The 13,136-nt window shown below is 37.4% G+C and overlaps 1 protein-coding gene across 1 annotated transcript; it reads right to left on the bottom strand.

Moving 5' to 3' along the window:
- Positions 1–3,839: 3,839 nt before the first annotated feature.
- On the bottom strand, positions 3,840–13,016 carry LOC136801930 (transcription factor BTF3 homolog 4-like). The gene is made up of 6 exons (XM_067058623.1): positions 12,906–13,016; positions 6,327–6,547; positions 5,725–5,781; positions 5,511–5,548; positions 5,295–5,385; positions 3,840–4,019 (listed from the first exon to the last, which is right to left on the bottom strand). The coding sequence occupies exons 2-6, from the start codon at positions 6,544–6,546 to the stop codon at positions 3,883–3,885; spliced, it is 543 nt and encodes a 180-aa protein (XP_066914724.1). The 5' UTR covers position 6,547; positions 12,906–13,016; the 3' UTR covers positions 3,840–3,882.
- Positions 13,017–13,136: the final 120 nt, after the last annotated feature.

Raw genomic sequence — 13,136 nt, 5'->3', positions numbered from 1 at the left:
TCGAAAATGGCAGTCGAGAAATATTTTAGGCGAAAAATCATTATTACTCTTGGGTTCCAAATAAACGGCCCTCCCCGCTTGATAATATTTCGATAATTTTCCAACCCTTCCCGGACCTTATAAGGACCCCTTGTTTCTTAATTTTTAAGAATATTTTTAGCTGTCAAATAGAAGGCCCCTTATTTTGATCTAAATAGCCTGATTTTAGCCTATATTTACCTTATTTTCTGTTTTCAGAAGTACAATTTCCAACCCCCCCCCCCCCTCGGCAATTAGGCCCCACGTTTATTTGGAACCTAACAGAATGAGCTAACATTTTTCAGGTACGTGTGGAATTTATCGACGATACCAACCGAAGCATCATCCGCAACGTGAAAGGACCAGTCCGTGAAGGAGATGTTTTGACTTTGTTGGAATCTGAGAGAGAAGCTAGGCGATTAAGGTATAAAAAATCTTCAATTCGCTTGTTCATGCGAAGGGGGCAAGTTAAAAAAAAATAATGACGTCATCGACTCAAAGTATATTTTCCCTCGCCCACCGCAAACTTGCTCTTCTTTCTATTTTTTAATTTTTGCTTATCTCGGTTGCCTTGTTTTTCTTTTGAATTTTTGGCTTTCAGTGCTTTTGGATTTACGATTTACGGTTTCTAATCAGCAAGTAGGAATAACCTCAGAAAAATTTCGAAAAATGAAAAGCAGGAAAATGAATTTAACCTGATTTTCTTTTAGGTAACGTCAACCGTGCCGAGCAGTCATGGAAACACGCATATTGTTAGGGAGAATAAAATAACTTAAAATTCTTCATTGAAAATTAAAGACGGCTTCATTTCTTGTTTTTTTTCCATGCCTATGTTGGAAGTGTGACAGTTCTATGGGGTTTCTGAAAAAGTTTTTATATTTCTTTGTCATACCGAAAATTTAAGTCCAAGAATGGTCCAGTAGGGCTCAGAATATAGCCTGAAAGTCTATAAAGCCCTCCCGAATTGAAATATTCGAATAAATTTATCAATTTGCCAAAAGGCGACTTTTTCGCTTATTGGTGCCCGCACTAAAGCTCTAAAGGAGCCGGCCAATTTTCCATCGCAGAGGAATGATCAGGGGGTCAACTTTTACTCATTTACAGTCATTATACTCAAAAGCTAAAACAAATCCAATTGAAATCTGTTTAAGACCCGGGGTATTAGTGAGGTTAAGTAAATCGGTAAAATCACGACGACGAACGAAAATTTAACAGGCTAATGAGTTTCAACCAATCAAATTTCGTATTTCCACTAGCCTATTACATTTTTCGTCCGTCGTCGTGATTATCCCGGTATACTTAACCTCACTAATTTCTAGCTATAAGGGCAAAAATCAGGAAAGTTTTGCTGTCATCTGAAAACGAGGAAGTCTCAACATTTTTTTCAAAATGGCGACCTCGCCAAATGCTCCTAGTCTACTTCACTGGACTCAGCCATTGAGTTTCAAGCCCGAAGGGCTAGAGGTCAATCTCTAACCTTTCTCAGGCAAGAAAAATTGAAGCCTTAAAATATGCGCCGTATTTTTGATGACGGATTGAATCTAGCAATTCCTTTGTTTTCGAGTGATATATTTTTCGAAATTAAGCGGTAAATTTTAGTTTCAATTTGTCATTTGTGTAAAAGCCAGGCGGGTCGCTCAAGGCCGCGCAACTTTGGTAGGATTTGTTGGCTTCAAATCCTACCAAAGAGATTGACCCTTCGGGCTTGAAACTCAATGGACTCAGCGTCATAAAAAATTATCAAAAAGCAAAGTTCAGCCCAAAGTAGACTCTAGTCTAACAAGCATGAGACTCTGCACATAGGGGTCAAAAATGGATTCAAATCTCAGACCCAAAACATTTTTCAGACCAGAATAGGTTCCCAGGCTAAATTGAATTTCTTTTCCTCCAAAGTATGTCATGGTACAGTTGGAATACATCTATCATGCTCGTTACGATGGCCCAGAAGGCTCAAAACACGCACTTCTAGTTTTTACGCACTTCCAGTTCTTATAAAATTTGTGAACTAGAACTGCCTAGGGTCAATGGCCCAGAAGGCTCAAGTGACACTGCGCACTTCTGACTTTTTTTCAGGGCGGGAAATTTCCAAGCGAGCGGCCCGCGCAATGAAATTTTTTTCGGTCTTTAAAATGAATGTCGAGTTACGCAAAATGAGTTAACATTTCCGAGTTGTTCATATTAAGAGTTACAGGTTAAAATTTCTGAGTTAAGTGCTGTTCAGCAAAATCCCCCCAGTGGCAAAAATTGGGGAAGCAAAAAGTGAACAAATATCAACTTTGTTTTTTTGCCTCCACGCAGCTAGCATTTTCCGCCATTGGACCACCCCCCTAGTGCATGAAAACTAGAGAGTGTGTGGGTGTGTTTTGAGTCTTCTGCAGTGAACGCCAAAATAACTCGAGAATCCGAGAATCTACATGAAAGAAAATGACTCGAAAATTTAAAAGAAGCGAAACCGAGTTAAAAAACGAGAAATGATTCGAAAATTTAAATGAGTTAAGATGTCATCAGAGATAGCTCGAGATTTTAAAAATCGAAAAATGACGTTTTTTTAACTCGAGAAAAATAACTAGGGATTTCCGAGCCTCTTCGCTATTATCATCAACTCATTTATTACAACTCGGTATCTATTTTGCTGACCAGAACGGCTTTCTTTCGAAGGGGACTTTTGCGTCTTTAAAATTTGTCTAGAAGTGCGCAGTGTCGTCACAAAAAAACTGGGAAGTGCGCAGTGTCTTGTAAGCCTTCTGGGCCATGACCCTAGACAGTTCTAGTTCACAAATTTTATAAGAACTGGAAGTGCGTGGTGAGCCTTAGGGGCCATCGTAGCTCGTTTAGAAAAACATTACTACTTATATTATATCTGAAAATGAAGCCAAAAAAAGTTATTGAGGAAGGCTTTTTAAAAATTGCAGAAAAATGACTTAATTGCTGACGTTAGCAAAAATTCAAGTACCACCCGAAAACGTTTATTTCTATCAAATTAAATAGAGGACCTTTCAATGTCTAAATGGATAGCTTTGGTTGAGAGTTAGACTTACTTCACATTGAATATCGCGTTTTTATGACCCTTCGAAAGCCTTAGGCTAAATGGGTTGCATCGGGCATGCCCATGCACTTCTAAGGCAAAATTATTCACCCTTACCATACTCGAAAAGTTATTGTAAAATAAGTTTGCATCTGATCCAATTAATCGTTCGAAACGAGCCTCTACAATCAGTGCCATAATATATTGGCACAGATAAAATCCAATGGATAATCCAACCTGGAAACTTGGAACATTTTCCAAGGATGGAAATTTTGCATATTTCAGCAGCCGATATCCCGTAGAGTTTTACACTCGAAACGAAAGATACAAACGACAATTAACAGTTTCGGCTTCAAAAATCAGTTTTATTGACAAATAACTATGCTTGATGGTGGGCAATGTTATCAATGTTTTGATGTGAAAAAAAAATAATTAGGAAAAAACCCATGAAAATCTTTTAAGACGACGATTTCCGACATATTTTCGGCCGGAAAATATTTTTCTCGAAAAGGCGACTGTCACAATTCGGGATTTGCTACAATCAAGGTTTTTCAGGCATATTTCCAGAATTTTCGGAAATCTTTTTTTTTCGAAAATTGGGCACCATCACATTTTGGGTATCAGATACAGAACAAACGGACGGATAAAAGTTAAGTATCGTTATCGTTAAAAGTCGTTGAGTTTGTACACCTAAGTTTAGCCCAATGCTAGAGAAGAATCTCCCACGTATAAATCTTCTTGACAATGTTTTAGAGGTTAAATAGATATTCCGATAAAATAAAAGAAGGAGAAAAAATATGTATATGAAAAATGTTTCTGGAGAAAAGATTACACATAAACTATGACACTTCTTCAATTTTGGCGTCGGTCGTTTCGGTCGATTCAGATGGCTCGTTCTTCGTTTCCGTTTCGGCAGTCGCTTCGGGTTCGGCAGTCGTTTCGTTCTTCGAAGGTTCATCGAAATTCTCAACCAGGGCTGAAAATGAAAGTAAATAACTTGATTGATTTCAAGGCAACATAGCCAGGTAGAGTTACCTTCAAAATCAGAACAATGTTATGTTGCTGAATTTAGACCGAAAGGTTCCTTGTGAAAAAAGACCACTATTCATTCGATATGTTTTGTGCGTTCGAAGTAAAACCACCCAAATATAATTTTCTAAATTAAAAAGCTGCTCAATAAGATTTGCTATTTCCAAACTGGTTCAATACATGGACCTTGAAACGCAAGACATTTTTCAAAGACTGGAGATGCAAGCTCTCTTCAGGACTAAGAACTCAATGATAACAAACAGCTAATGATGTTTAACTTTATGACATAAGCACATATGCGTAGTTTAGGCGGTAGGTCTCTGGCCGTGACAATTTCATTTCAAGTAAATAAATATTCGGTCAGCAAAGAGCGACGTTAAACGAAATTCTTATTTAAAGTCGACTTGATCATTTGTGCATGGCAAATTCAGGTGAACTTACAAAACTCAATGATATATAAACATGGAGGTAATTAATAATTAATAAAGATATAGATGGAGAGAAAACGTCTCGGTAATGATCTAAATGGTCGTTGAAATCTTTTATAAATCTATTCAAAGCGGCTTTTCTTTGATGTACCATCATTGGAAGCAAAAAACATCAATTTATAACTTTATAAGAACATAAAGAGACCTTTTGGTTGATTTTGAAAACTTAATTTTGCCGAAAAGCCCTCTTAAAATGCGATTCGAAATAGTTTCAACTGATGTAAGACTAAAAGAGTATATTAATTTCATAAGGACACATTTTTGGGCTGGCATTTTGTTAACAATGAGAATTGCATCACATTATCATTGAAATTTCTTATCTTAAAATCTTCACGTCTAAGTGGGCAGCGGTTTTCATACTCTGACAAAATGATCGATACAAGGTTCCTAATCGTAACACGTAATTCTGTTTTAAATCTATCGATGGCTTTATGGGCAGCTTCTCCTAGAGGTTTGGAGTATTGTGCTTATTATATGAAGTTTTTTTCAATTTTTCATGACAAGGCTATTGTATGTCAATATACTTGTTAAAAATGTAATGTCTTTTCATTCATCTTAATTATTCCCACGAGTATACCCAAAATTAATCATCTTATTCCCAAAGCAACCAAAAAGCTGTTTGCTTCCGATGATAAATCAGAATAGAACAAAAGGCATTGACTCTCCAATTTTTTTATTACCTCCATGATATAACTCGAGTCCATAAAGATTGGATCGGAAAATAAGGTACTTACTTGGCACGTCGTCACTTTCAGTGGCAGTTTCGAGTCGAGTTTGTGGCATTCGTTCAGCAAGTTTGCGCAGGTTCGTTAGTCCTTCAGCCCCCTGGAAACAGAGACAATACAAAATACAAGGAGTTAATTCCTACTTCTTACATGGTTTTCAAACTACCCAGTAATTCAATGGAAATTATGATTTGCACAGAAAAAACTGAAGCAGAAAGTACTTACGATTTGGTTCAAAATACTTGGCAACATATCAGTAAGAGCTGAAAAAAGTAAAACATTTAAATCATCTTGATGCTTTCAGATTAAAACTACCATTAAAGCGACTAAAGCTGGACGAAAGGAAAACAAGCTATAATCATAATAGTTAACTGGTGGTCCCCTCTAACTTTGCAACCATACAGAGATAAAACATTAGAAGTATATTAAAACAACTTACGTTTATTTTCACAAGGTCCAGTCACAGCAAATGTGTTTGCACCAAGAGAAGCTTGAACTGAATAGATGATAAAACATGGAAAATATAAATCACATTCAAACACAAAACTATCAATCACGCAGTAGCTTCGAAACAAAGCCTGTTCAAAAAATGGCAGTTCATAAATTTCGAAACTTTCAAAAATGAAAAACAGTGAGAAAGTTACATCCCTCTGAAGCAAAATGTTAAATCAACATTGGGCTGTTCCATAAAATTTCCATAAAGGGGGGCGGACAAACCTTTTCAATTGAAAACAAATTTATCGGAAAGTGTAGATACCTGCTGGAAAATGGCAAAATTTGCAATAGAACCCTTGGAAATAATTCTTTTCATCTCTTAAATTGAGGGTGGATGAACTAAAATCAGTTGTTCACCCCTGGAAATTTAATAATAACTTTTTACCCCCTGGAAAAATGAAAAACACTTCTTTAGACCCCCTGGAAATATTCGTCCACCCACCAGTATGGTCATGAAATGGAATGGCCCATTACATTAAAATGTTTCAATTAGAGACACTGTTTGTCCCATTGGTTTCATTTGAAGTTGTAATTGCTTTCACTGACCTTTAGGGTTTTTAAAGTGAATGACTTGTCCATCATCTTTGATCATGTTGACTTCTTCAATTCCAGGTATGGGATTAACACTTAATTTTTTCAAAGTGACTTGTAATTTTTTGTCATCAGTTGTGGCAGTTTTGTGGACAACCTTCTTCTTTCTTCTTTGAGATCCTTTTCCTCCAATTCGGACTTCATTTTGGAGTTTCTTTAATTTTTCAGGATTCATTCTGTTAAAATAAAATTGTATGTTTAATGCTGATGAAGTCACATGTTAATCTCACAAACCACAAGAATAACAATTTTAAGGTGAATGTGCTTCACCTATTATGGTAAATTAATCTTTTTTTTGCACAAGGACCATAATACCTGTTTTTCAATTATTTTGAATTAATTGATTTTTTTTGCCCTTCCTAGGATTTCCCTTCATCAGTGCTGCGCGGGTAGGCGAGCTTAGACTGCTGCTTTCACCTGAGTACTCAAAACACTAACACTAAGTTGACCATCACATAATTGTAGTATAATATATAGGTATACAACTTTTAGATATTTTATTGTGATGCATTGAAGATGCCAACTTAGGGGAGGGTGGGGGCAATATTTGCCAAGAAAATAGAAGTAGTAAAGTAAGTTTGAGACCACAGTTGAGGGCGACCTGAAGGCTCCCTTTTCTATAGCTGTCTACCCGAAGGTAGGAGAGGGCACCACTCCTTTCCCTGGATTTCTCCACTTACCCTTGATCTATCTCTTTAGTTGCTAAGCATCAAGCAGAGAGACATCAAGTACCATTTTGGGAATCTTTGGTATGACCCAGCTGGGGATCGAACACACAACCTTGCACTGTAGCTGGATGCTCTACCTTCATGCTACAGCCACTTGGATGGAAATGTAAAGGGAGGACTCAAAGAGTAAGGGTGTTCTTAGTGTGCACCCCCCACTCTGCAGGGGGGGGGGGTTGGATTTTTGGGTCCCAAACAGCCAGGTGGGAGTCTGAAATTTTGGACTTTCAGGTGGGGGAAAGAAATAGGTTGAGGTGGGACTAGAAATCTTTAGGTGGGACTCTTATGGAAATCTTGAAAGAAAAATTATTTTAAATTTTAGATTTTTACATATTTGCCTTTGAATCCTGTAATCTGTTTTTCATTGAAAATTCCCCTAACTTTTTATTGGAATTTTCATTCCAAACTGCCCGAAGTGCCAACTGTTTGCCAATCAAATATGCAAAAAAGTTGGCCTTCATAAGGCAAAAATTCCTACTTTAGGTGGGACTTGGAAAGTCAACTATCAGGTGGGAGTTTCTCAAGTGCTGGGACCTGAAATTTTAGGTGGGACCTTGACCCCCCCTGCACACTATGGTGTTTGGAAATTCACGGTCAATTCTTAGTTTTAATCATACACAAACCGTACCGTTAACTGCTCTAACTTGGGACGGTTGATTTCTGGAGTGTATCTTCTTTTTTTGAGTTTTGATACTTCAAAAAGCTCATCAATCAAACTTTCACCATCTCATAATCACAATCAAATGTATTTTTAAAGCGCTTTAAAAAGTACATAATTTGAAGAAGTAATTACTCTTGGTGCCTAGTCAAATTTCCCGCCTGTACGCACCTTATTAAGACCTGTATGTTTATTTATTTTGAGGAATTTTCCTGCAGTATGTTTATTTTCTCTGACCCAATATTGCCTGATTCACTGGAAAAAATAAGACGTGTAAAAAGGCCTTTAATTACATTCAAACGAAGTGTGGAGATTTCGAATGCTATGCTGCGAGTAAACTCTAAGTCTTGCTAAAAATTTGAGCGTTTAATTTGATCTCTACTTTTGAGAAATTGGTAGATTTTCCCTGTACTTTTATTTATTTTAGCTCTGATTTCTTGCCTGTACGTTTATTAATTTCAATTTTATCCCCCCCCCCTGTGCGTTTATTTTGGTCTGAACGTTTATTAGGCACTGGAGAGTAACAATTCAATCTCACTCACGCTGCTCACATCTTGACGCCATTTTTTGTGTCATTTTTCTCTTAGAGACTTTTTCTAGCGTGCACGATTGATTGACATTCAAATTTCAAATCAAAGTTACAGAGTTTTGATAACAGATCTCACAATTTTCTGCAGGACTTTTTTATATCTGTGTTTGGACAGGTTAGCAAACGATATCATCCACCAGGATGCATCCTCTCCTATTTCCTCCCTATTTACTACTTTTGTGTCTTCTATCCTGATTTTCTGACTTTCTCAAGTGTTTCTAACTGTTTTCTAAATATTTTTCTGAGATTTGCCCGTACAGGTCTCTGACCCCGGCTCAAACCACCAAATGCAAGCAACCTTGGTTTACAAACCCTATGCCTATCCGCTTGTGCCAAGGCGAACCCGAAAAAAGTTTTTGTTTCCCGTCCACCGGCCGGGTGAAAATCTATTTCTTTATCACCCGGCCGCGTTTTTTCGTAATCATCGTTAGGGTTAGGGTTAGTTTATCGCACGTGATATTTTATATTCTACTGTAAAATGCACGCCTTGAAACCACTTTGAATGAAGGTTTTATCCTGATCAATGTTATAGAAATGAAATTTTATTCATCTCAAACTAAACCCTGCATTGTTTTTGTTAATTCTTGCTTGCAACTCAACTTTTAAGAATGTTTTTTTAATATACAACTTGGTTTTTATAAAGAATCATGCTGATTTGTGAGTAAAATAAATAGAAACATTCACAAAGTGGGGACTTTTCAGTAAGTAAACAGCTTTGTTTTTATAAAAGGAATCATACTGACTTGTGAGTAAAATAAAAAGAAACATTAAGAAAGTGAGGATTTAAAAAATTGGGGAAATGTTTCCCTCACTCTACTTTTTTCTCAAAAAAGTTCCCTTCGTAATCACAGTTTGGAGCCTCAAGCAATTGAAGATAAATATTCAAAATGAAAGAGTGTCCAGTTCTTAGAGCAAGGCTCGAAATAACCATTTCAAGTGGGTCGGACAAAATGTCCGATCAGGGTTGCTTTAGCTTAAAAATTATGATTTTTGGGTCGGACATGAAGCCATTTGGGTCGGACAATGTCCTATGTCCGACCGTTATTTTGAGCCCTGTTAGAGATATTGTAACACAATTGAAAATATAAACGATAAAAGTTAAGTATTTGCACGCCTAGACCACTATAAATCAAAATCTAGGCGTGGGATGATCACACGTGAATTTTTCTTATGCCGAAGCCTGTAGCAGTGTCAAGTTACTACAGATTTAAGGTAAAGAAGACCATCATTTTAACTTCTAACGAGTGCTTTAAAAAATCGAGTTTTGGGATTGAAATTTAGCAAAAAAAAATTATTTTGCGGCTGGCCAGGTGAGTGTTTTTTCATCACCAGGTGGAACGGAAACAAAATTTTTTTCGGGTTGGCCCAATGAGACACAACAGAAAGCTGTCATTCACAAATTCTTATAGCGTGTAACAGCGTGCAATTTACAGACGTTAATTAAGACAGCTCCCAAACCTACTGGTGCCCCTACAAAGACCCCTATGGGATCCTAAGTTAAGTCTTAATTCACAAATGCCCCCTTATATTGTTATCTTGAGCTCCACCCCGAACCCTACCATGATAATAACTAAACCCCCATCTACTCTCGGGTACCTAATAGCCGAGGTGATTGGAATAAGCTGGGGGATTGGAAAAACTCTCAAAACTTAATAAGCAGGGTTGGAATAAAAGTGTCATGGGTGGAAATTTTTTGAAAAAGAGGCTAATATAGCAAGGACAAAAGCGAGGAACTTTCAAAAACATTTCCCCAAAAATTAATAAGCGGGGGGGGGGGGTTGGTTTGGAATAAGAATGTCCTGGGGGTTACAGCTATGGTACCCAAGAGTAAGTCGGTAGATTGAAAATTTTCACTTGTATCCTGGTGGATGATATTGTCTGCGAAATGTTTGGACGCTTGCAGGAATGTGTGTGGTTGCATTTACATTACATGTTTCTCGTTGAAAAGATTTGTTACTTTTGCGGTGTGAAAGCCTACCTGGTGCGAGTAGCATACTCGCATTATTTGCTATCTACGATTCGCAGTATGTTAATTAAATGACTTTGGAGGTTCGGTGAAATGGTGGCTGAATGACCGCCCCATGTTTTGTCAGATAGTCCAAAGTTAGAGCAGTTGACGATAATTATTGACTTGTGACAATATTACAGAACTTAATCGAACCAAGAAGCTTTGGTGCGTCATTTTCACAATATCTTGGCTAGTATACCTGAGAAAAATAGCAGAATGATCCCAGAAAAGCAATAAGATACTGCTCGAACACTCTTCGAACAACTTGAACATATACATGAAACTGTACTTTTATTGAACTAATCAATCCAGACGTCCGTGCTCGATGACGGATCGATCATCGGAACGGCTTGATGACGGATCAATATGTGATCGATGGATTACTTAACGATCCGGATAGGAGATCGATAGAGGATCGATACTCAAGATTTTTTAAAGCTTATGATTAGTTATTGCTTATTTATCAATCTATCATCGATCTTATCGAACCTATCATAGCGTCAACCCCCCTGCTGGTTGGGGGAGGGGGTTACACCCTAAATTTTTCCCAAAAAAGGAGGGGGCTATAAGTACACCACTTTTTAGGGGGATGTACTTGGGGGGGCTAAAATCTCATCACTCAAAGTGGGGGCTAAAATAATTCAGCTTACTTTAGGCGTACAAACTTTCGCGAGTAGAAACTTTCGCGATTTTCGCGAATTTTGGCCCTTTTCGCTAAAGTAAATGTATTTAAAAATTCTAGGAAGGGCTATTCGTGAAAGTTTATGCTCGCGAAAAATTCTTGACAAAATAGATGATTTGTAAATCTTCAAACTTTGAATAAAATGTAACTTTTATGTCACTTTTTAGCCTGCTTTAAGACTAATAGTCAAAGGACAATTGTTTCAAGCCAATCCAACAAGTATTTGTCCCTCTAAGCCATTTTTTGTGTGAAAATTCTCAATTCTACGTCTTGATTCGCGAAAGTTTATGCTCGCGAAATATATTTTCCCGTTAAATCCGCGAAAGTAAATGTCGTGAATTTCGCAATTTTTCGTCCTTGCAAAAGTTTCTGCTCGCGAAAGTTTGTACGCCTATGTAATAGTTGGCTTCAATTCCTCAAATTGAAGCTCATGAATCTGAAAAATTTTCCCCTGCGCCGCAATATTTTTGTAGAAAGCGTGCAAAGTTATTTATCTTAACTTGGAACTGAATGCAATTTACATTGGAAAAAACTTTTTTACTGGATCAATTTTTTGAAGGTGTCTAGGGTCAAAATTCCTGGGGGCTAACAAAGAGATAAATCTTTGGGGGGGACCTAAATTTTGCCTGGGACCTAAACCCAGGCTGACGCTATGCCTATCGACTCATACCCGATTTACGATCGATAACAAATCGATTAACGATCGATGACAAATCGATTAACGATCGATGACGAATCGATTAACGATCGATGACGAATCGATTAACGATCGATGACGAATCGATTAACGATCGATGACGAATCGGTATACTCGATTGAAATACTAGCTCGATAATGGATCAACGAAGGATCGATACTCAAGACTTTTTAATGGCTGAATCTTCCATCAATCTCCTATCGGGATCGTTAAGTTAAGTAATCCATCGATCACATATCGATCCGTCATCGAGCCGTTCCGATGATCGATCCTATCGAGCGCGGACGTCTGGATCAATATATATTTTCCGTGGTTCGATAATCGAACACCTATCAGTTAAAAAAATTGGTTGGATTTCCATTCCCTGGAGTCTGGACTTTGATTTTTCGTGCTCAAGGTAAATTTTTGTCTTCAATCTTTAATACACCGTTTAGGAGTGTCAACTGCGCACGCGTCAATCCAATTTTCCATTGTTTTGATTTTAGCGACCACAGAAAATTCACTCTCCTCCGTAAAAAAACGGTAGGTAAACATCTGGTTCTCATAAGGAAACATAGCAGAAAAACGGTAGGTAAAGAACTCCTTTTAATCATAACTTCTTTTCCTCTTGATGAATTTTTGTGAAATTTTCAGGAGAGACTTATAAAATTATCATTGATATCATGTTCAAATATCTTAAATCATTCTCTTTAAAGGAGAGAAAAAAATTCACAATGTTTACATTCCTCTAACCTTTCACAGTACTAAAGTGCGCATTTTTACCAACCATTTTTACCGGCCTCTGCAATGGAGTACCGTGAAAATAGCGAGACTCCTAAACGGTATTAGATGAATGAGTATTTCACTAATGGTTACGATTTCTCCACAAAGCATAGTAAAACTATTTACGAGTTTGAACTTTCTTACAGAATTTCAAAAAGTCTGTTAGTTCCAGAGATTTATTGAAAAGTTTAGACATCTGTATTTCGCATTTGTAAAACCAAACGAACGTGGGCCTAGCCTAATTATCAGCTGTCAGGGGGGCGGTAAAAGAGAGCTTTTTTATAAAAAACAAAACACACGAGTCGAAGATTCGGTCTTTGGCTAAGATATAACCTTATAATCTCACAAACCGAGTAGTACCCTCATGAAAAGAAGACACTAAGTAAGATTGTAATTGAATTTTGTTATCATACCTTGTAAGAAAGTAGAAAGTGGGCCTTTATCTCCAGAAAGTTCTTCTTGCCTCCCAGCTGTTAACCAAATGCGCGCACGCGTTGAAAAGACTCCCTTCACGAATATCGCTTTTTTGACGAGCGCATGCGCAAACTCATTCTTTTCGCATCAGAACTTCAGAAGGCCCTTGCTAGACTTAAAGACTAAGCACCGGGCACATCTTCACCTGCTTATTTGCAAATACAGCAAAA

This window comes from Clytia hemisphaerica, unplaced genomic scaffold, assembly GCF_902728285.1.
Source record: "Clytia hemisphaerica strain Z4C2 unplaced genomic scaffold, Clytia hemisphaerica genome assembly, whole genome shotgun sequence".
NCBI classification, from domain to species: Eukaryota; Metazoa; Cnidaria; class Hydrozoa; order Leptothecata; family Clytiidae; genus Clytia; species Clytia hemisphaerica.
This window is presented reverse-complemented; position numbering and strand designations above follow the sequence as displayed.